Below are 25,243 nucleotides of genomic sequence, written 5' to 3'. Positions count from 1 at the left end.
AAGGGATGTATTACAGAGCTGTGTGTGGAGGAGTGTGGTTGACTACAGTATCACAAGGGGATGTATTACAGAGCTGTGTGAGGAGTGTGGTTCACTGCAGTATCACAAGGGGATGTATTACAGAGCTGTGTGTGGAGGCGTCTGGTTTACTGCCGTTTCACAAGGGCCATTTACATTAAGGCCATATTGAAGTTGCAATTTTGATGCCTTGAAAAAACTTTTTTCATACAGGCAACCATACAAACTGTGAGCTGAATGAATTTGGTGTTGAAAATATAAAACGTTTACGGACTGCAGGCAACGACATAATACTCCTTGACATACCTGACAGTTCTGTTCCTGGCTTTCAGACAGCGGTAGTACTGACGAGCCTGAGTGGTGGGCACGCGAAGGTCGTCATTACCAATCATCAGCAGGATTGGGGTTGTCACCTGCAACATGTTGAATCAACTCACCAGGGGCTCACTTACACTTGTGCAGAAGGAAACATGTCCATTGGCTTTAGATGGCAACAATGATTGTGTAATGTATTCTCCACATGGAGAAGGAATCCAGTTTGACATTGAAATCATTCCCTTAAAATGATATTGGGAAGATATAACACGAGTCATCTAGCTTTGATATAACAGTACCAAGAAAGGAAACAAACACTATTTTCAGATACAAAACAAACACATAGGTAGGTAGGCTTGTTCAAGTGGTAATGTCAATTACATTGTAGTAACTCTTAGAAAACAACTTGTATCATCTCAACAGAGAAAAGGACACACTGTGTACCTGGCTGATGTAACTGAGGGGAGACACACAGTGTGCTTTGCTGATGTAACTGAGGGGAGACACACTGTGTACCTGGCTGATGTAACTGAGGGGAGACACACTGTGTACCTGGCTGATGAAACTGAGGGGAGATACACAGTGTACCTGGCTGATGTAACTGAGGGGAGACACACTGTGAACCTGGCTGATGTAACTGAGGGGAGACACACTGTGAACCTGGCTGATCTAACTGAGGGGAGACACACGTGTACCTGGTTGATGTAACTGAAGGGAGACACACAGTGTACCTGGCTGATGTAACTGAGGGGAGACACACTGTGTACCTGGCTGATGTAACTGAGGGGAGACACACTGTGTACCTGGCTGATGTAACTGAGGGGAGACACACTGTGTACCTGGCTGATGTAACTGAGGGGAGACACACTGTGTACCTGGTTGTTGTAACTGGTGGGAGACACACTGTGTACCTGGCTGATGTAACTGAGGGGAGACACACTGTGTACCTGGCTGATGTAACTGAGGGGAGACACACAGTACCTGGCTGATGTAACTGAGGGGAGACACACTGTGTACCTGGCTGATGTAACTGAGGGGAGACACATTGTGTACCTGGCTGATGTAACTGAGGGGAGACACACTGTGTACCTGGCTGATGTAACTGAGGGGAGACACACTGTGTACCTGGATGATGTAACTGAGGGGAGACACACTGTGTACCTGGCTGATGTAACTGGGGGGAGACACACTGTGTACCTGGCTGATGTAACTGAGGGGAGACACAGTGTGTACCTGGTTGATGTAACTGAGGGGAGACACATTGTGTACCTGGCTGATGTAACTGAGGGGAGACACACTGTGTACCTGGTTGATGTAACTGAGGGGAGAAACACTGTGTACCTGGCTGATGTAACTGAGGGGAGACACACAGTGTACCTGGTTGATGTAACTGAGGGGAGACACACTGTGTACCTGGCTGATGTAACTGAGGGGAGACACACTGTGTGCCTGGCTGATGTAACTAGGGGGAGACACACTGTGTACCTGGCTGATGTAACTGAGGGGAGACACACTGTGTACCTGGCTGATGTAACTGGGGGGAGACACACTGTGTGCCTGGCTGATGTAACTGAGGGGAGACACACTGTGTACCTGGCTGATGTAACTGGGGGGAGACACACTGTGTGCCTGGCTGATGTAACTGAGGGGAGACACACGTGTACCTGGTTGATGTAACTGAGGGGAGACACACTGTGTACCTGGCTGATGTAACTGAGGGGAGACACAAAGTGTACCTGGCTGATGTAACTGAGGGGAGACACACTGTGTACCTGGCTGATGTAACTGAGGGGAGACACACTGTGTACCTGGCTGATGTAACTGAGGGGAGACACACTGTGTACCTGGTTGATGTAACTGGGGGGAGACACACTGTGTACCTGGCTGATGTAACTGAGGGGAGACACAAAGTGTACCTGGCTGATGTAACTGGGGGGAGACACACTGTGTACCTGGCTGATGTAACTGAGGGGAGACACAAAGTGTACCTGGCTGATGTAACTGGGGGGAGACACACTGTGTACCTGGCTGATGTAACTGAGGGGAGACACAAAGTGTACCTGGCTGATGTAACTGAGGGGAGACACACTGTGTACCTGGCTGATGTAACTGGGGGGAGACACACAGTACCTGGCTCATGTAACTGAGGGGAGACACACTGTGTACCTGGTTGTTGTAACTGGGGGGAGACACACTGTGTACCTGGCTGATGTAACTGGGGGGAGACACACTGTGTACCTGGCTGATGTAACTGAGGGGAGACACACAGTACCTGGCTCATGTAACTGAGGGGAGACACACTGTGTGCCTGGCTGATGTAACTGGGGGGAGACACACTGTGTACCTGGCTGATGTAACTGGGGGGAGACACACTGTGTACCTGGCTGATGTAACTGAGGGGAGACACACTGTGTACCTGGTTGATGTAACTGGGGGGAGACACAGTGTGTACCTGGTTGATGTAACTGAGGGGAGACACACTGTGTACCTGGCTGATGTAACTGAGGGGAGACACACTGTGTGCCTGGCTGATGTAACTGGGGGGAGACAAACTGTGCACCTGGCTGATGTAACTGAGGGGAGACACACTGTGTGCCTGGCTGATGTAACTGAGGGGAGACACACTGTGTACCTGGCTGATGTAACTGAGGGGAGACACACTGTGTACCTGGCTGATGTAACTGAGGGGAGACACACTGTGTGCCTGGCTGATGTAACTGAGGGGAGACAAACTGTGTACCTGGCTGATGTAACTGAGGGGAGACACACTGTGTACCTGGCTGATGTAACTGAGGGGAGACACACTGTGTACCTGGCTGATGTAACTGAGGGGAGACACACAGTACCTGGCTGATGTAACTGAGGGGAGACACACTGTGTACCTGGTTGATGTAACTGAGGGGAGACACACTGTGTACCTGGCTGATGTAACTGAGGGGAGACACACTGTATGCCTGGCTGATGTAACTGAGGGGAGACACAATGTGTACCTGGCTGATGTAACTGAGGGGAGACACACAGTACCTGGCTGATGTAACTGAGGGGAGACACACTGTGTACCTGGTTGATGTAACTGAGGGGAGACACACTGTGTACCTGGCTGATGTAACTGGGGGGAGACACACTGTGTACCTGGCTGATGTAACTGGGGGGAGACACACTGTGTACCTGGCTGATGTAACTGAGGGGAGACACACTGTGTACCTGGCTGATGTAACTGAGGGGAGACACACTGTGTACCTGGCTGATGTAACTGAGGGGAGACACACAGTACCTGGCTGATGTAACTGAGGGGAGACACACTGTGTACCTGGTTGATGTAACTGAGGGGAGACACACTGTGTACCTGGCTGATGTAACTGGGGGGAGACACACTGTGTGCCTGGCTGATGTAACTGAGGGGAGACACACTGTGTACCTGGTTGTTGTAACTGGGGGGAGACACACTGTGTACCTGGCTGATGTAACTGGGGGAGACACACTGTGTACCTGGCTGATGTAACTGAGGGGAGACACAGTGTGTACCTGGTTGATGTAACTGAGGGGAGACACACTGTGTACCTGGCTGATGTAACTGAGGGGAGACACACTGTGTACCTGGCTGATGTAACTGAGGGGAGACACAGTGTGTACCTGGCTGATGTAACTGAGGGGAGACACACTGTGTACCTGGCTGATGTAACTGAGGGGAGACACACAGTACCTGGCTCATGTAACTGAGGGGAGACACACTGTGTACCTGGTTGATGTAACTGAGGGGAGACACACTGTGTACCTGGCTGATGTAACTGGGGGGAGACACACTGTGTGCCTGGCTGATGTAACTGAGGGGAGACACACTGTGTACCTGGCTGATGTAACTGAGGGGAGACACACTGTGTACCTGGTTGTTGTAACTGAGGGGAGACACACTGTGTACCTGGCTGATGTAACTGAGGGGAGACACACTGTGTACCTGGCTGATGTAACTGAGGGGAGACACACTGTGTACCTGGCTGATGTAACTGAGGGGAGACACACTGTGTACCTGGCTGATGTAACTGGGGGGAGACACACTGTGTACCTGGTTGTTGTAACTGGGGGGAGACACACTGTGTACCTGGCTGATGTAACTGGGGGGAGACACACTGTGTACCTGGCTGATGTAACTGAGGGGAGACACAGTGTGTACCTGGTTGATGTAACTGAGGGGAGACACACTGTGTACCTGGCTGATGTAACTGAGGGGAGACACACTGTGTACCTGGTTGTTGTAACTGGGGGGAGACACAGTGTGTACCTGGTTGATGTAACTGAGGGGAGACACAGTGTGTACCTGGCTGATGTAACTGAGGGGAGACACACTGTGCACCTGGCTGATGTAACTGAGGGGAGACACACGTGTACCTGGCTGATGTAACTGAGGGGAGACACACAGTGTACCTGGCTGATGTAACTGAGGGGAGACACACTGTATACCTGGCTGATGTAACTGAGGGGAGACACACTGTGTACCTGGCTGATGTAACTGAGGGGAGACACACAGTACCTGGCTGATGTAACTGAGGGGAGACACACTGTGTACATGGCTCATGTAACTGAGGGGAGACACACTGTGTACCTGGCTGATGTAACTGAGGGGAGACACACAGTACCTGGCTGATGTAACTGAGGGGAGACACACTGTGTACATGGCTCATGTAACTGAGGGGAGACACACTGTGTACCTGGCTGATGTAACTGAGGGGAGACACACAGTACCTGGCTGATGTAACTGAGGGGAGACACACTGTGAACCTGGCTGATGTAACTGAGGGGAGACACACTGTGTACCTGGCTGATGTAACTGAGGGGAGACACACTGTGTGCCTGGCTGATGTAACTGAGGGGAGACACACAGTACCTGGCTCATGTAACTGAGGGGAGACACACTGTGTACCTGGCTGATGTATCTGAGGGGAGACACACTGTGTGCCTGGCTGATGTAACTGAGCGGGGGACACACTGTGTGCCTGGTTGTTGTAACTGAGGGGAGACACACTGTGTACCTGGCTGATGTAACTGAGGGGAGACACACTGTGTACCTGGCTGATGTAACTGAGGGGAGACACACAGTACCTGGCTGATGTAACTGAGGGGAGACACACTGTGTACCTGGCTGATGTAACTGAGGGGAGACACACTGTGTGCCTGGCTGATGTAACTGAGGGGAGACACACAGTACCTGGCTCATGTAACTGAGGGGAGACACACTGTGTACCTGGCTGATGTATCTGAGGGGAGACACACTGTGTGCCTGGCTGATGTAACTGAGCGGGGGACACACTGTGTGCCTGGTTGTTGTAACTGAGGGGAGACACACTGTGTACCTGGCTGATGTAACTGAGGGGAGACACACTGTGTACCTGGCTGATGTAACTGAGGGGAGACACACTGTGTACCTGGCTGATGTAACTGAGGGAAGCACACCATACCTGGCTGACATAGCTGAGGGGAGATCTCGTCCATAGTTCCCCTAGGATCTCAGCACTGGACAGTGATGTGAACTCAAACTGTTGTCCTATCTCTTCAAACACCCTGCATGTGAAAAGAAATTTTGCACAGAATAGGCAAATAGGATATCAATTGCAATACCTCAGCAGTGAGGCTGAATAACACTGACCCAGCTGTGAGGTGGACCCGTGAAGATCCAGGGTAGAACAGGTCTCCAGCAACCCATGCTTGCCGTAAAAGGCAACTATGCTTGTTGTAAGAGGTGACTCAAGGGATCGGGTGGTCAGACTCGCTGACTTGGTTTGATGCATGTCATCATATTCCAATTGCATGGATTGATGCTCACAATGTCAATCACTGGATTGTTTGGTCCAGATTCGATCATTTACAGACCACCGTCATATAGCTGGAATTGTGTGTGGTATTAAACACGAAACAAACAAACAAGCTGTTAGGTGAGATAACACTGACCCAGCTGTGAGGTGAGATAACACTGACCCTGCTGTGAGAGTGAGATAACACTGACCCACCTGTGAGGTGAGATAACACTGATCCAGGTGTGAGGAGAGATAACACTGACCCTGCTGTGAGGTGAGATAACATTGACCCTGCTGTGAGGGTATGATAACACTTATCCAGCTGTGAGGGTGAGACAACCCTGATTCAGCTGTGAGGTGAGATAACACTGACCTAGCTATGAGTTGGGATAAAACTGACCCAGCTGTGAGGTGAGATAACACTGACCCAGCTGTGAGGAGAGATAACACTGACCCACCTGTGAGGTGAGATAACACTTATCCAGCTGTGAGGTGAGATAACACTTATCCAGCTGTGAGTGTGGGATAAAACTGACCAAGCTGTAAGGTGAGATAACATTGACCCACCTGTGTGGGTGAGATAAAACGGACCAAGCTCTGAGGAGATAATACTGACCCAGCTCTGAGGAGATAACACTGATCCAGCTGTGAGGTAAGATAACACTGACCCAGTTGTGAGTGTGAGATAACACTGACCCAGCTCTGAGTGTGAGGTAACACTGATCCAGTGGTGAGAGTGAGATAACACTGACCCAGCTGTGAGGTGAGATAACACTGACCCAGCTGTGAGTGTGAGATAACACTGACCCAGCTGTGAGTGTGAGATAACACTGACACTGCTGTGAGGTGAGATAACACTGACCCAGCTCTGAGGTGAAATAACACTGACCCAGTTTTGAGTGTGAGATAACACTGACCCAGCTCTGAGGTGAGATAACACTGATCCAACTGTGATCAAACTGACCCAGCTCTGAGGTACGTTAACATTGACCCAACTGTTAGGTGCGATAACACTGACCCAGCTGTGAGGTGAGATAACACTGACCCTGCTGTGAGGATGAGATATCACTGATCCAACTGTGAGGGTGGGATAACACTGACCCTGCTGTGAGAGTGAGATAACACTGACCCAGCTGTGAGGTGAGATAACACTGATCCAGCTGTGAGGTGAGATAACACTGACCCACCCACCTGTGCGGTGAGATAACACTTATCGAGCTCTGAGGTGAGATAACACTGATCCAGCTGTAAGGTGAGATAACATTGTCCCACCTGTGTGGGTGAGATAAAACAGACCAAGCTCTGAGGAGATAATACTGACCCAGCTCTGAGGTGCGATAAAACTGACCCAGCGGTAAGAGTGAGATAACACTGACCCAGCTGTGATAAAACTGACCCAGCTGTGAGTGTGAGATAACACTGACCCAGCTGTGAGGTGAGATAACACTGACCCAGCTGTGAGTGTGAGATAACACTGACCATGTTGTGAGGTGGGATAACACTGACCCAGCTCTGAGGTGAGATAACACTGACCCAGTTGTGAGTGTGAGATAACACTGACCCAGCTCTGAGGTGAGATAACACTGATCCAGCTGTGATAAAACTGACCCAGCTCTGAGGTATGTTAACATTGACCCAGCTGTGAGGTGAGATGACACTGACCCAGCTGTGAGGGTATGATAACACTGATCCAGCTGTGATAAAACTGACCCAGCTCTAAGGTAAGATAACATTGACCCAGCTGTGAGGTGAGATGACACTGACCCAGCTGTGAGGTGAGATAACACTGACCATGTTGTGAGGTGAGATAACACTGACCCAGCTCTGAGGTGAGATAACACTGACCCAGCTGTCATGTGAGATAAAACTGATCCAGCTGTGAGGTGAGATAACACTGATCCAACTGTGATAAAACTGACCCAGCTCTGAGGTATGTTAACATTGACCCAGCTGTGAGGTGAGATGACACTGACCCAGCTGTGAGGGTATGATAACACTGATCCAGCTGTGATAAAACTGACCCAGCTCTAAGGTAAGATAACATTGACCCAGCTGTGAGGTGAGATGACACTGACCCAGCTGTGAGGTGAGATAACACTGACCATGTTGTGAGGTGAGATAACACTGACCCAGCTGTGAGGTGAGATAACACTGACCCAGCTGTGAGGTGAGATAACACTGACCCAGCTGTGAGGGTGAGATAACTTTGATCCAGCTGTCAGGTGAGATTACTCTGACCCAGTTGTGAGGGTGAGATAACACTGACCCAGCTGTCATGTGAGATAAAACTGATCCAGCTGTGAGGTGAGATAACACTGATCCAACTGTGATAAAACTGACCCAGCTCTGAGGTAAGATAACATTGACCAGCTGTGAGGTGAGATGACACTGACCCAGCTGTGAGGGTGAGATAACACTGACCCAGCTGTGAGATGAGATAACAACACTGACCCAGCTGTGAGGTGAGATAACACTGATCCAGCTGTGAGGTGAGATAACACTGATCCAGCTGTGAGGTGAGATAAAACTGATCCAGCTGTGAAGTGAGATAACACTGATCTAGCTGTGAAGTGAGATAACACTGATCTAGCTGTGAAGTGAGATAACACTGATCTAGCTGTGAAGTGAGATAACACTGATCTAGCTGTGAGGTGAGATAACACTGATCTAGCTGTGAAGTGAGATAACACTGATCTAGCTGTGAAGTGAGATAACACTGATCTAGCTGTGAAGTGAGATAACACTGATCTAGCTGTGAAGTGAGATAACACTGATCTAGCTGTGAAGTGAGATAACACTGATCTAGCTGTGAGGTGAGATAACACTGATCCAGCTGTGAAGTGAGATAACACTGATCTAGCTGTGAAGTGAGATAACACTGATCTAGCTGTGAAGTGAGATAACACTGATCTAGCTGTGAGGTGAGATAACACTGATCTAGCTGTTAAGTGAGATAACACTGATCTAGCTGTGAAGTGAGATAACACTGATCTAGCTGTGAAGTGAGATAACACTGATCTAGCTGTGAAGTGAGATAACACTGATCTAGCTGTGAGGTGAGATAACACTGATCTAGCTGTGAAGTGAGATAACACTGATCTAGCTGTGAAGTGAGATAACACTGATCTAGCTGTGAATTGAGATAACACTGATCTAGCTGTGAAGTGAGATAACACTGATCTAGCTGTGAAGTGAGATAACACTGATCTAGCTGTGAAGTGAGATAACACTGACCCAGCTGTGAGGTGAGATAACACTGATCTAGCTGTGAAGTGAGATAACACTGATCTAGCTGTGAAGTGAGATAACACTGACCCAGCTGTGAGGTGAGATAACACTGATCTAGCTGTGAAGTGAGATAACACTGATCTAGCTGTGAAGTGAGATAACACTGACCCAGCTGTGAGGTTAGGAAGCCAGGTTATAACACATCCTACTGACTAGTGATACCCCCTTACAACTGGCATATGGAATATCCTGGAATCCTACTGATTGTTTAATAACAATGGCATTGATGATATTGGTTATATGTTTGGAAATATGTCTAAAGCTTTGCAATAAATGAAATAAGAAAACAAAAAAAGTGTAATTGTTCAGGTAACTATAAGATTTCATCAGCACAATGGCTTGACAAGAAGCTTTCTTACCAGTCTGGAATATCAGTCACTCCATACATAGCTGAAACACAAGCAGAACTGGTCAACTATCTGAGTAATACCCACACAAGGTCTTACCACCACCAGAGCTACATTCAATACTGACAGCTGTCATAGATATCATTGGAAAATTCCTCACCATATAATTTGAGTGGACATCTGCAAAAAATTGATCTACAGTACAAGTTTCACTGCGTTGCTTGAACAAACCATGTATGTGGTGGCGATCACAATAAATGGCCTCCCAAAATGTACCAATGTGGTAAATTGAACACATACCTTTGGTACTGCTGGACAATGCCTTGATCATTACAGGTCCCACTGATACCACCATTAGGGCCGGGATGACCCCACATTTACTACCTGGGTATCAGACCCTCCATTACCTGACCCTACCCTGGTACCCACTGCAGGACCCGAGTTACCCGTCCCAGCCCTAACTACCATTACTCACATACACCAACCAAGAGCGCTCAAGAGGTATACTGAACAGCTGGTACTGTTATTATCAATAGTAAAAGCCGTCTGTTATTCATGGTGATCAGCATATCACTAAATGTAGCTCTGGTGGGTGTGACACAGACAAGGTGATACGGAACTCACTTGTCTGCCAGGTCGCCACAGGCAGCTTTGTCTGAAACACATGTTACATTCCTCAACAACCACCCTTTTCACAGTAGCCTAACTGGGTTAACTCCCCTGATGTATGCATTAACTAGGTTACCTCCCTTGACACAGCCATCATCAAGCTCCTCTCAGCGATAGTACGTTCCCGGAGCTCTCTATACTATCGCTGCCACCAGTCAAAACTCCCCACTGTGAATAGGTGGCCACAACCATGCTTGGAGTTGAATTCGCAACCGAATGACTGTTTGTTTACAAACAAGTGACAACTGTTGTGACGCCGAATACACTTATCGCTTCTAAATTACTTTCTTCGTTTGTCAATTTGAATTTCTGTTTCATTAAAACTATCGTGTTATTGATATAGTAAGAATGTAAGGGAGAAGTTGGTTGATTTTTTGTTAGTCTGCAATCTCGAAGCAATCTGATTATCAAAACAACAAAGTAAATTCATCTGGAAAACATGGTCAGTGGTAAACCTTTTCAAATTGAAATATGATGGCATTCCCAAAGACATAAACAAAAGTATAAACGTTACTACATATGGGGTTGGAGGGCAAATTTCAAGATTCTTGTAATGGCCGCGCCCACACTGGTGGCAGCAATGTTACCGAGAGTGTAACGAAGGTGTCACACGCTGGGAAGGAGCTTGAGCCATCATAACTAGGTTACCTCCCTTGACACAGCCATCATAACTAGGTTAACTCCCCAGATGCAGGCATCATATCTGGGTTAACATCCTGATGAAGACATCATAACTAGGTTAACTCCCCTTTTGTGGGCATCATATCTGGGTTAACTCCTCTGATGCATAAACCAGAACTAGGTTAACTCCCTTGATGCATGGCACTATAACTAGGTCAACACTTGTGATGCAGGCATCATTACTAGGTTAATGGCCCTGTTTGCCACTGCATTGATTCCAGACTGGGCATAATATGGGTCTGGAAAATATTTTTAATGATCAACCCTTCTTACTTTTCTTTTATCCCAAGCTTCTATGTATCTTTTGTGAGTGAGTGAGTGAGTTTGGTTTTACGCCGCTTTTAGCAATATTCCAGCAATATCACAGCGGGGGACACCGGGAATGGGCTTCACACATTGTACCCATGTATCTTTTATAATATTTATACATGACATTGATCTAATCTTCCCCTAGGATACCGCAAATACAAAAAAACACAGGTACATTCTGAAAAGTTATGGGAGAAGGCAAGGGATGTAATAACTTGTGCCCAGTTGTTTTCATAACATGTGATCAAAATATGTTTAAACTAAAAATTACATTAAATCATATTTCTTCAAATTGTTGCCAAGAACTCAATTATATCAGCAAATGCATGGAAGCAGAAAAAGCAATTAAAAGGGTTGTCAAGTAACTACTGCCATAGATTTAAATAATCAGTTTCAGTTTCGGTATTCCATACAATACAAATAAGCTTTGTCAAAAACATTATTACAGGATATGACTTCAAAAAATGCAATACAGTTAATCACTCACTGGTTAAATCTGTCACAGGATTTCTGCATGCTGCACTCTTGAATTTTGTCTGCAAAATAATCCTTTATTCCTCAATTCCTTTAACCATTTCATGTTATTGAAGAAATTACTGTATGGCTGTGGAGCTTGGTCTGCATAATATTCACTTGCATATATATCTACAAACAGGACAGACCCCTGAACATCCTAGCAGAGAACAGGTCTTCAGCAACCCATGCTTGCTGTAAATGGCTCCTATGTTTGTCGTCATCGGTGACTATTGCTTTTGGTTGGTCAGACTCGCTGACTAGGTTGATGCATGTCATCATATCCCAATTGCGTAGATTGATGCTCATGACGTCAATCAGTGGATTGTCTGGTCCAGACTTGATTATAGCAGCTGTTATATATAGCTGGAATATTGCTGCGACGTTAACCAACCAACCAACAAACAAACAAACAGGACACAGACCTATCAAACCTACTGAGGAAGCTGGTATACATCTAAGTACCGGATACTGGCCAATCAGATGTGTTGTGAGGAAGCTAGTATACATCTACGTAACGGATACTGGCCTATCAGATGTGTTCTGAAGAAGCTAGTATACATCTACATACCGGATACTGGCCTATTAGATGCATTGTGAGGAAGCTGGTATACATCTACGTATCAGATACTGGCCTATTAGATGTGTTGTGAGGAAGCTAGTATACATCTACGTACTGGATACTGGCCTATTAGATGTGTTGTGAGGAAGCTAGTATACATCTACATACTGGATACTGGTCTATCAGATGTGTTGTGAGGAAGCTAGTATACATCTACGTACTGGATACTGGCCTATTAGATGTGTTGTGAGGAAGCTAGTATACATCTACGTACTGGATATTGGCCTATTAGATGTGTTGTGAGGAAGCTAGTATACATCTACGTATCAGATACTGGCCTATCAGATGTGTTGTGAAGAAGCTAGTATACATCTATGTATCAGATACTGGCCTATCAGATGTGTTGTGAGGAAGCTAGTATACATCTACGTACTGGATACTGGCCTATTAGATGTGTTGTGAGGAAGCTAGTATACATCTACGTACTGGATACTGGCCTATTAGATGTGTTGTGAGGAAGCTAGTATACATCTACATACTGGATACTGGCCTATCAGATGTGTTGTGAGGAAGCTAGTATACATCTACATACCGGATACTGGCCTATTAGATGTGTTGTGAGGAAGCTAGTATACATCTACATACCGGATACTGGCCTATCAGATGTGTTGTGAGGAGGCTAGTATACATCTACGTATCAGATACTGGCCTATCAGATGTGTTGTGAGGAAGCTAGTATAAATCTCTGCAACGGATACTGGCATATCAGATGTGTTCTGAGGAAGCTAGTATACATCTACAGACCGGATACTGGCCTATCAGATGTGTTGTGAGGAAGCTAGTATACATCTACATACCGGATACTGGCCTATAAGATGCATTGTGAGGAAGCTGGTATACATCTAAGTACCGGATACTGGCCTATCAGATGCATTGTGAGGAAGCTGGTATACATCTACGTATCAGATACTGGCCTATCAGATGTGTTGTAAGGAAGCTAGTATACATCTACATATGAGAGACTGGCCTATCAGATGTATTGTGAGGAAGCTAGTATACATCTACATATCAGATACTGGCCTATCAGATGTGTTGTAAGGAAGCTAGTATACATCCACGTACTGGATACTGGCCTATCAGATGTGTTGTAAGGAAGCTAGTATACATCCACGTACTGGATACTGGCCTATCAGATGTGTTGTGAGGAAGCTAGTGTAAAGTAGCTATCAGACACGCACTTTTGCTTACATCATCTTCGGCAGTTTCCGACTGTGCTCGGGAATGTTTGTAAACATTCCTGATTAAGAAGTTATTTTATATGTCACATTAATGTAACCATATCCTTTTAAGATTTGTTTATTTCCTACAAGTTCACAAATACGTATCTGGCCTTAGTTAATTACTGTGGGATATCCCAAAATGCTGTGCTTACCACTCCATCTCGCGCTCAGGCCAATTCCATTGTTTTAGCCAGCCAGCCGAGCACATTGTTTCAACACAGAGCACATTGTTTTGGACAAGCTCTAATTAGCTATCTTATCAATGAGTAAGTACACCCCTTTAGCAGATATATTGTTGTTTGATGCTATAGAAGTACATTTGTCTGTGATGGTTTTAGTGGCAAAGTTTAATTTTGTAGAAACTGTGTTAAGTATCGAATTACCATCTTGTAGCAGCCACTGTACTATAGTCAGTATAGGAACGCCGTGGAGAGGCTGTTTCATTGCTTACACATATTTTCATCAGCATAGTAGTAGTAGAATTGTAACCTAGTCAACATTTCTTTTCTCAATGGTTGTGTGAGCACAAAGAAGTGCATAATATTTAAATTGTGTAATGAGATTAACAAATTAAGTACGGGTTTTAGTTGTAGTGACTACTGTTATAGCTACCTATCCCATAAGCAGTTATCTCCCGTTGGTCATGCTGTACTGCATGAGACGCGAATTTCCCTTGTACTGTAATTATACACTTCTACTCCATTGTTTTTCTTTTGTTCCGTTTTGTTAACGTTTCAATGCCACGTGCAAGCGAGGGACTTAAATAAGGCTCGAATCTCAGAGTGGTTTATAGAATTAGGCATTGATAAGTTGTTAAATACTAAGACTGTATTTGAATGGAATTGTCAGTTTTGCATGTTGTATTGTAGTTACGTCCTACTAGGCCTGGAAGCCCATTCCGGTCGTTTACAGATGTAACAGAGGTAGTTGGGGGTAGGTCTATAAACCTCAACGGGTACATTGTCATTTGTTTGTCTATACTTTCTTTATGTTAGTTACTTTGTAATTAGTTAGATTATTTAGTATATAAACTGTTATAAAGGTGTTCAGACCCACTGGATCTGTTAGTTTACTGGAAGTTACTGTGAGTGCTATTGGTACATTTGACATTGTATGTAAAAGATACTTTCTACCATGCAAATGTTTATATTGTACTTTTATGCATTGAGTTCATTGAAAAGAACTACACTGTGTGTATTACTATGATGAAATATAAATGTATGATAACTGATACTTTCAGCCATATATGATTATTATATGCATGTGTAATATGCAGATACGATACACCATTATCATCTATGAAAGGCTATACATGATGTTACCAAGTATATTAAAAGTTTGTATATTATTGTTTAGGTCTACCATCTTCAGTATTAATAAAATACATGGACCCAGAGAACGTCTTTGTCCAGCTTTGACACTAGTATACATCTACGTATCAGATACTGGCCTATCAGATGTGTTGTGAGGGAGCTAGTATAAATCTACGCAAGGGATACTGGCATATCAGATGTGTTCTGAGGAAGCTAGTATACATCTACATACCGGACACTGGCCTATCAGATGTGTTGTGAGGAAGCTAGTATACATCTACGTATCAGATACTGGCCTATCAGATGAGTTGTAAGGGAGCTAGTATACATCTACGTACCGGATACTGGCCAATCAGATGTATTGTGAGGAAGCTAGTATAAATCTACGCAAGGGATACTGGCATATCAGATGTGTTCTGAGGAAGCTAGTATACATCTACATACCAGATACTGGCCTATCAGATGTGTTGTGAGGAAGCTAGTATACATCTACGTACCAGATACTGGCCTATCAGATGTGTTGTGAGGAAACTAGTATACATCTACGTACTGGATACTGGCCTATCAGATGTGTTCTGAGGAAGCTAGTATACATCTACATACCGAATACTGGCCTATCAGATGTGTTGTGAGGAAGCTGGTATACATCTACGTACCGGATACTGGCCTATCAGATGTGTTGTGAGGAAGCTAGTATACATCTACGTACCGGATACTGGCCTATCAGATGTGTTGTGAGGAAGCTAGTATAAATCTACGCAACGGATACTGGCATATCAGATGTGTTGTGAGGAAGCTAGTATACATCTACATACTGGATACTGGCCTATCAGATGTGTTGTGAGGAAGCTAGTATACATCTACATACCGGATACTGGCCTATCAGATGTGTTGTGAGGAAGCTAGTATACATCTACATACCAGATACTGGCCTATCAGATGTATTGTGAGGAAGCTAGTATACATCTACGTACCGGATACTGGCCTATCAGATGTGTTGTGAGGAAGCTAGTATACATCTACGTACCCGATACTGGCCTATCAGATGTGTTGTGAGGAAGCTAGTATACATCTACGTACCGGATACTGGCCTATCAGATGTGTTGTGAGGAAGCTAGTATACATCTACATACCGGACACTGGCCTATCAGATGTGTTGTGAGGAAGCTAGTATACATCTACGTATCAGATACTGGCCTATCAGATGAGTTGTAAGGGAGCTAGTATACATCTACGTACCGGATACTGGCCAATCAGATGTATTGTGAGGAAGCTAGTATAAATCTACGCAAGGGATACTGGCATATCAGATGTGTTCTGAGGAAGCTAGTATACATCTACATACCAGATACTGGCCTATCAGATGTGTTGTGAGGAAGCTAGTATACATCTACGTACCAGATACTGGCCTATCAGATGTGTTGTGAGGAAACTAGTATACATCTACGTACTGGATACTGGCCTATCAGATGTGTTCTGAGGAAGCTAGTATACATCTACATACCGAATACTGGCCTATCAGATGTGTTGTGAGGAAGCTGGTATACATCTACGTACCGGATACTGGCCTATCAGATGTGTTGTGAGGAAGCTAGTATACATCTACGTACCGGATACTGGCCTATCAGATGTGTTGTGAGGAAGCTAGTATAAATCTACGCAACGGCTACTGGCATATCAGATGTGTTGTGAGGAAGCTAGTATACATCTACATACTGGATACTGGCCTATCAGATGTGTTGTGAGGAAGCTAGTATACATCTACATACCGGATACTGGCCTATCAGATGTGTTGTGAGGAAGCTAGTATACATCTACATACCAGATACTGGCCTATCAGATGTATTGTGAGGAAGCTAGTATACATCTACGTACCGGATACTGGCCTATCAGATGTGTTGTGAGGAAGCTAGTATACATCTACGTACCCGATACTGGCCTATCAGATGTGTTGTGAGGAAGCTAGTATACATCTACGTACCGGATACTGGCCTATCAGATGTGTTGTGAGGAAGCTAGTATAAATCTACGCAACGGATACTGGCATATCAGATGTGTTGTGAGGAAGCTAGTATACATCTACATACTGGATACTGGCCTATCAGATGTGTTGTGAGGAAGCTAGTATACATCTACATACCGGATACTGGCCTATCAGATGTGTTCTGAGGAAGCTAGTATACATCTACATACCAGATACTGGCCTATCAGATGTAATGTGAGGAAGCTAGTATACATCTACGTATCAGATACTGGCCTATCAGATGTATTGTGAGGAAGCTAGTATACATCTACGTACCGGATACTGGCCTATCAGATGTGTTGTGAGGAAGCTAGTATACATCTACGTACCGGATACTGGCCTATCAGATGTGTTGTGAGGAAGCTAGTATACATCTACGTACCGGATACTGGCCTATTAGATGTGTTGTGAGGAAGCTAGTATACATCTACGTACCGGATACTGGCCTATCAGATGTGTTGTGAGGAAGCTAGTATACATCTACGTACCGGATACTGGCCTATCAGATGTGTTGTGAGGAAGCTAGTATACATCTACGTACCGGATACTGGCCTATCAGATGTATTGTGAGGAAGCTAGTATACATCTACGTACCGGATACTGGCCTATCAGATGTATTGTGAGGAAGCTAGTATACATCTACGTACCGGATACTGGCCTATCAGATGTGTTGTGAGGAAGCCTCCATGTGAACCACCAAATACCAGCAGCCTCTCCGGGTCCACCGCACCCATCTCAATCACAGACGTGGCTGCAGCCTGAATAGTGTATGATATCAAAGCAGATTAACTCAAGATAAGACAAGAGTGCTCTGAGAGCACAACATCCCCCGCATGAATTTTTTTAATGAGTTTATATTTTCTTTGTACTTTATGAAATAACAACAGTAGATGGCACTGCATTTGAAACAATTGTGCAGAACATTTTGTTGGGAGTAATCCAGTCTGAATGCTAATGCCATAAGGATGTAGCTCACCCACAAAAGCCTTATACAAGGAAACTAACTATAGTTATAGTTACAGTTAGATATTGTGATATTCTCTGGAAACTGGAGCAGTAGATTTCACGAAGCTCCGTAAAACAGGGGCAGTAACTCTGTCAAAATTAGTCGAAATGAAACGGGACTGCGATATGCGTATCATCAACATGTAGACATCTTGTGTGTAGAGTGTCAGGGATATTCTCTGAAAACTGTAGGAGGAGTTGATTTCACAAGCTTAGTACCCTCTCTCACAATGAGGCAAATGAAGCTCCATAAAACAGGGGCAGTAACTCTGTCAAAATTAGTCAAAAATGAAACGGGACTGCGATATGCGTATCATCAACATGTAGACATCTTGTGTGTAGAGTGTCAGGGATATTCTCTGAAAACTGTAGGAGGAGTTGATTTCACAAGCTTAGTACCCTCTCTCACAATGAGGCAAATGAAGCTCCGTAAAACAAGGGCAGTAACTCTGTCAAAATTAGTCGAAATGAAACGTGACTGCGATATGTGTATCATCAACATGTCAACATCTTGTGTATAGAGTGTCAGAGATATTCTCTAAAAGCTGGAGGAGGAGTTGATTTCACATGCTTAGTACCTCTCTCACAATTAGGCAAATGAAGCTCCATAAAACAGGGGCAGTAACTCTGTCAAAATTAGTCGAAATGAAACAGGACTGCGATAGGCGTATCATCAACATGTAGACATCTTGTGTGTAGAGTGTCAGGGATATTCTCTGAAAACTGTAGGAGGAGTTGATTTCACAAGCTTAGTACCCTCTCTCACAATGAGGCAAATGAAGTTCTGTAAAACAGGGGCAGTAACTCTGTCAAAAATAGGCGAAATGAAACGGGACTGCGATATGCGTATCATCAACATGTAGACATCTTGTGTGTAGAGTTTCAGGGATATTCTCTGGAAACTGTAGGAGGAGTTGATTTCACAAGCTTAGTTCCCTCTGTGGGACGGACAGACAGAGGGACGGACGGACTGCGCCACAACATAATCCCCCTTCGGCCATTCTGGCCAGGCAGGGGATAAAAACTCATTAAGGGGTTTAAAATATGTGATATGTCAGCAACAAGGTTGCCTTGTCCAGACATGATTATAAGAGGCAACAATGATAGGGGTGTTCATTAAAGATTTCCCCAGACCCACTTCCGATGGACCTAGTGGAATGAAACTTGGCATAGGTATTAGTCTTTCTCCACATAGGAACCAACAAGAGTTACACACTTCTCCCATCGTTTTATGCAACTATGGAGACCTCGCTTGTAAAAGCCCTCATTTTGCATCTCAAACCAGGACTTGACTTCAGAAATCAGTGTTTCATCATCTGTGAAACGTTTTCCCTTCAAAAATGACTTCATGGTTGGAAAGAGGTGGAAGTCAGATGGTGCAAGGTCAGGAGAGTAAGGAGGATGTGGAAGGATTTCATAGCCACAGGACCGCGCTTCTGTCTGGGCAACATGAGAGTGTTGTGTACTGGAGCATTGTCTTGCAGGAGATGGACACCCTTGGTCAGCATGCCACGCCTCTTAAGCTTGATAGCGTCCCGCAATTTCCGCAGCAGTGAAGCATAATAAGCTCCTGTAATTGTGGTACCCTTTGCCAAGAAATCCATCATCACTACTCCGTGCTGGTCCCAAAACACCGTGAGCATGACCCTGGTTGGACACGTGACTTCCTTGGGGGTGGTGACCCCACATGCTTCCATTGCATCGACTGAACTTTAGTCTCAGGATCATAGTGATGGACCCATGTTTGTGCGATAAGTCTGTCAAAAAAGTTTGCCTGTATTTTTTGGCACATGTCCAAAAGATCCTTTGAGCAATTGACTCGTTCCTGCTTTTGGAAAGATGTGAGCAACCTGGGAATCCATCGTGCAGACACCTTATGCATGTTCAAATTGTCATGGATGATTTTTTCCACAGACCCTACACTGATCTTGACATCTTGTGCTAACTGGCGAACAGTTATACATCGGTCTGCCAAAATGGCGGTCTCCACTTGATGGATAGTGTCCTCATTAATGGCTCAATGGGGGCGACCAGGAATGGCAGCTGTTTCCACAGATGTCCGACCACACTTGAACTGGCGATGCCAGTGTTTAACAACGTCATACGATGGGGCATCTTCCCCATAAGTTGCTTTCATTTCATCGAAAGTCTCTTTTGGTGTGCGACCTTTCAAATATAAAAACCTAATCACTGCTCGGTATTCTACTGGCTCCATTGTCACACCCTACTCGATCATAACACCTGTAAAAGTGGTAAGATTAATACTTCGGTGCTGCAAATTCAGACATAACCCATAGATACATGTATCATTACACATGTGAAATTTCAACCAAATATGATAACCCTATTAAAAGTGGTTTAGGGGAAATCTTTAATGAACACCCCTCGCAGCTGAAACATTGCTGACAGTTTAACATGAAAATAGTTCTCAGTCACTCTTCAAGAATTATTGCTGTTGAAAGGTAACAAATCTGTTACCCATCTCACCCAGACATCTTTCACATCTTGATCCCCAACATTTCCAAGGAGAGAGTCAATACTGTTCTGACCAAACCCAACAGAGCCACGGTAGTTCACTAAAACATTAAAAGACAACATAACATAAACTAATTGAGCAGGAAATTCAGAATTTTACAGATCAGGAGTGTCCATTCAAAAAAATCCATTGAGAGAATTGTGAGGTTGTAGCACCTGGCCACCCAAGCCCACGTCACCTTCTTGCGTTCAAATGTGTAAGGGGGTCACCTTATCCTGAACCTATATTCTGCCATAGAAGCTGCTTGTGACCTGCTCACCCATGAAAACAGCATACCCGTGCTTGACCTACTCAGCCATGAGAACAGCATATCTGTCACCTACTCACTGATGAGCACAGCATATCCTTCACCTACTCACCCATGAGCACAGTTAATCCTTGACCTACTCACCCATGAGCACAGCATATCCTAGACCTATTCAACCATGAGAACAGCATATCCTTGAACTACTCAGCCATGAGCACAGTATATCCTTGACCTTCTCACCCATGAGCACAGCATATCCTTGACCTACTCACCCATGAGCACAGCATATCCTTGACCTACTCACCCATGAGCACAGCATATCCACACTGACAGAAGCCTGCTGTGTACATCTGGAACTGGCAGTCAAACGTGGTGTGTGGGCCACCTGAAACAGTGGACTAGCCTTCACACATATCCATCTCAATGCAACAACAAACAGACTTCCCATATACAGGGTACGAACAATAAATAACTCAGAACAACATTTCTATGGGAAACAACTGATTTGAAGATATCAAGAAGATGTTACAACATACAAAATATTGATCTATGATAAAATCAGAACCAATTTAAATATATTATTTCTGTTATGCAGCTAACTATATGTAGATGGTGGATTTACTTACATACTTAAGATGGGGTATGTTGGAATGTGTGTTGATCTTGGTATACAAAAGCATCATATTGCATAACACAATGGGACATCATTTTCAATGGCAACTTTAATGTTAGCAAACAAATAACCTACAATGTAATTATGAACTACATTTCAGGAGACACAATGTTTCCAGGGTGATACACCCTGTTGTAACCTCACCATGTGGAAAGACAATGAGAGGTGGCTTGTAGTCTCTTGGGAGGGTTGCTGATGTCGGCATGCACAACACACTCTCGTAGTCCAGGTCACCTACAACACACAGCAACATCATTAATGACAACCCAAGCCATAGAAGAGTTTTTACTGCTTGATTTGAGTCAGTTCAGTCCACCACTAAAACGCCTCATACAAAACGATCCTCCTTCACAAGTGTACAGGAAAACTTGGGAACACCAACCAAACTTTGTTTGTTTGTTGTGAAACGCCCCATTCAGCAATATTCCACCTATATGACGGCAGTCTGTAAATAATGGTGTCTGGAACAGACAATCCAGTGACTGATATCATGAGCATCAATCCACGCAATTGGATTTCAATGACATGCATCAAACCAAGTCAGCGAGCCTGACCACCTAATCAGGTTAGTCGCCTCTTACAACAAGTATAGTCGCCTTTTACGGCAAGCATGGGTTGCTGAAGGTCTATTCTACCCCTGATCTTCACGGAGAGACAAGCATAGGTTGCTGAAGACTTATTCTACCCCGGATCTTCATGGGTCAAACAAAACTGTGAGAGCATGTATCTGATTGTACGATGTAGTAGGAGTTCTGTGATTGTGTGAAACAGGTTGAAACAAATTTAAAACAAGAGTCATCATAAGATGACAAATACCCCTGGCTCACAAAATAGCAAAAGGTACCCCTGGTTATTGTATTACCAAGTTTAGCTTTCACAGTTTTCAAGTTTTCAAGTTATGCTCCGTAAATTATATATCCTGGGGATAAACAGAACCACTCCATTCTTCCCACTTGCGAGGTATCAGTACAGAAAAGGTGAAGCAGAGTTGGCCCATGCTGACTGGATGGTTGCTGTATGTACCTAGGCAGATTGTGTATCCTAATCCTAACTTTCACTCCCTTCCCATCCAGGCCACTGTGATCACATACTGTAAAACACTCACTTTCGTCTTATTGTCAGTTTTACCACTCAACTTGTCTTGAAATTCTAATAATTCAATGTACAGTTTGGATGATACAATCAGTGTTAGAAATAGCTGCCTATGCCAATGACTTTTGAACTGGACTAGTAACATTTCTGCAAAGCTGGCCCGACTATCTGATTGAAATTCCAGTCAATACACCTATATTTCTATGAATCATCAAGTCAGTTAAGGCATCGTTTAATGTCAAAGTCTGCTTCAATTTGTTTTCATTTTGCAGTGTTTTGTGCTAGTAAAACATGAGAAGGGGTTGCAACACTTTTTGTAAACAAGCCCTCCTGGCCGGTGAACTTTGGAAACTCATCCCTACACTGGATACAATGCACGTTCAGTTACTGGGGTTTCCCAGTGACATGCTGTGTCTGTCTGTCTGTCTGTCTGTCACTGCTCACTGTATTGGACATGGACTCTTTCCTGGGACGGCTGATGCTGGATAATCTTCCAGTCAAGTCCATCAATCTTTGTTTCTTCAGCCACCAATGTCAGCCATTTTGTTTCAGCTGAATCCAGTTTACCCAACATCTGAGGTAAAAAAAAGAATTGATAAGATTCATAAAAACAGTGAAGATGTTGTGCACAATTAAGGTACATATCTGGTTAACCCTCTTATGTCCACATCATGATCCAAATGTCTAAAAATTCAAATATTTGTTTATGGTTATATTTGAACATCCCAGCTGAAATTTTAGTCACTTTTTTAATATTTACTGTGACAATAAATGAGGCATTTAATCATGTAGTGAACTCAAACAATGTGTTTTCTTCTATCTAACTGTTTTAATAACAAGAACCAATAAGAATTCAACAATGCAGAACACAAATGTAACTTAATAAATCAAAATCACTCTAGATAAAATTCAATTAGGTCTGTATCAAAGTTTGGACAGAATAGAAGAATGTCTGTAGTCAGGGATGTAAACCTAGGAACCAATTTCTGTCTTTGTTTAGACACAAATGGAGTCCACAATTCAAGCATTTGATGAATCTGAAGCCACTGCATCATTGTGTTACGGTTATTGCGGCAATAGGAGTTTGTGTGCTTGTTTTGTCGTTTGCAAATATGGTAAATGAAAACATGATATTTTACAATAAAACATCACAAGACATGATGATCTACAAATTCAATGGTATTTGTGTACTGTATGCCGGACAATGTTTCATACGCAGAGGTTAAGCTTGCATGTGGATTTGTCTTGTAAAATAAGCTGGAAATAGCAATCAGCTGTTCACACATGTTCTCCCCATCTATGGGTGATTTAGTTTATGTAATACTTAATGTCATGGCCAATATTATGCCTAAAAAGAAATTTCAGTAGTGTTAGGAAGACTGAAGACTTTGTATCTTTGTGTGTTCGTTTCAAGGCGAGTTCATGGTAATTCAATGTGATTTGCAAATCAGTTCATACACATACTAGCCGAAATTAACGTAATGTAACAAAATTCAATGAAATCTTGGATAAAAGGAAAATAATAGATTAAAAAAGTATGTCCAGATACACAATGAACACTTTTGTTGCCAGATTGAGTAATAATAGGACTAACTTGCGTACTTCAGTATGGATATGTTGACATGCTTCTTCTAGTGATGTGTGCTCACAAAAAAATCAAAGCTCATTGTATGCGTGTATTATGCGACCTGTGAAGATCCGGGGTAGAATAATTCTTCAGCAACCCATGCTTGCCATAAAAGGCGACTATGCTTGTCGTAAGAGGCGACTAACAGGATCGGGTGGTCAGGCTCGCTGACTTGGTTGATGCATGTCATTGTATCCCAATTGCATGGATCGATACTCATGATGTCTGGTCCAGACTTGATTATTTACAGACCGCTGTCATATACAATGTAGCTGGAATATTGCTAAGTGTTGCACTAAACAACAAACAAACAAAGAGTGTATCATGCGGTAGTCAATTACTGTATTCCAGTATTTTACTCATCAAGGAATACATTTATGCGGGGAGGCCTTTTCCCTGGTTGATTGTACACAACCGTTTATTTGGTTACGTACTAGTTTGAACAAAAAATATACTGCCCGCCCATGCTATATACTGTAAATCTTGAAATTAACGAGAGCGTGAATTAAATAAAAAAATGTGAGTGGTCTTTGCTCACATTAATTAACTTCACATTTATGTCTCCAAATGTCAACAATAAGACGGCCTCACTGCACACTTTGAATAGTATGAATACCAACTTGAATATAAACACAAAGATGGTATATTGAGCAGCAGTTGTAACAAGTATATAACAATGTCATTCAAGGAATATTAATAGGAATTACACAATGTGCATCTGGTGAGTTATCACTGCTGGGGTCAAGAGTTCTACCCGTTCGTGTCAAGCTTGTTGACACCTTCTCCACATAGTTATCAGTGAACTGTTGTTTGTTCAGTTATTCTATTGCCTTTATACTTCCTTAATGCCAGGCAACAGAGTAAACATATAAACTGTTTGTTGTTTTTAGGAAAACACTGTTTTGTTGTTTTTACAGAAGTGCTCTACTCAGTGTTAATAAGCGGTGCTATTTGCT

At 43.9% G+C, this 25,243-nt stretch overlaps 2 protein-coding genes across 4 annotated transcripts in view; both read right to left on the bottom strand.

Annotated features, from left to right (window-relative positions):
- LOC124118542 (acylamino-acid-releasing enzyme-like) overlaps positions 1-25,243 on the bottom strand; it is a 45,278-nt gene that overhangs the window by 5,304 nt on the left and 14,731 nt on the right. For 2 of the 3 annotated variants that reach the window (XM_048401527.1, XM_048401529.1), the window contains exons 14-22: positions 23,105-23,234; positions 21,713-21,802; positions 21,200-21,280; positions 20,600-20,688; positions 17,755-17,865; positions 11,904-11,952; positions 9,770-9,800; positions 5,787-5,889; positions 325-431 (exon numbers count right to left, since the gene is read on the bottom strand). In XM_048401527.1, the coding sequence (XP_048257484.1) occupies positions 325-431; positions 5,787-5,889; positions 9,770-9,800; positions 11,904-11,952; positions 17,755-17,865; positions 20,600-20,688; positions 21,200-21,280; positions 21,713-21,802; positions 23,105-23,234 (791 nt within the window). Of the gene's footprint in view, positions 1-324; positions 432-5,786; positions 5,890-9,769; positions 9,801-10,381; positions 10,413-11,903; positions 11,953-17,754; positions 17,866-20,599; positions 20,689-21,199; positions 21,281-21,712; positions 21,803-23,104; positions 23,235-25,243 lie in introns of all 3 variants that reach the window. The other variant, XM_048401528.1, reaches the window with a different exon arrangement.
- LOC125383234 lies at positions 438-5,767 on the bottom strand. Its single transcript, XM_048401526.1, has 2 exons — positions 5,431-5,767; positions 438-5,396 (listed from the first exon to the last, which is right to left on the bottom strand). Exon 2 carries the CDS (start codon positions 5,010-5,012, stop codon positions 2,469-2,471), a length of 2,544 nt encoding a protein of 847 aa, XP_048257483.1. The 5' UTR covers positions 5,013-5,396; positions 5,431-5,767; the 3' UTR covers positions 438-2,468.

Source organism: Haliotis rufescens, unplaced genomic scaffold (genome assembly GCF_023055435.1).
Source record: "Haliotis rufescens isolate VD_foot unplaced genomic scaffold, xgHalRufe1.0.p SCAF_22, whole genome shotgun sequence".
Taxonomy (NCBI): Eukaryota; Metazoa; Mollusca; class Gastropoda; order Lepetellida; family Haliotidae; genus Haliotis; species Haliotis rufescens.
Note: the sequence above shows the minus strand (reverse complement) of the source record. Positions and strands in the feature narration are given on the sequence as shown.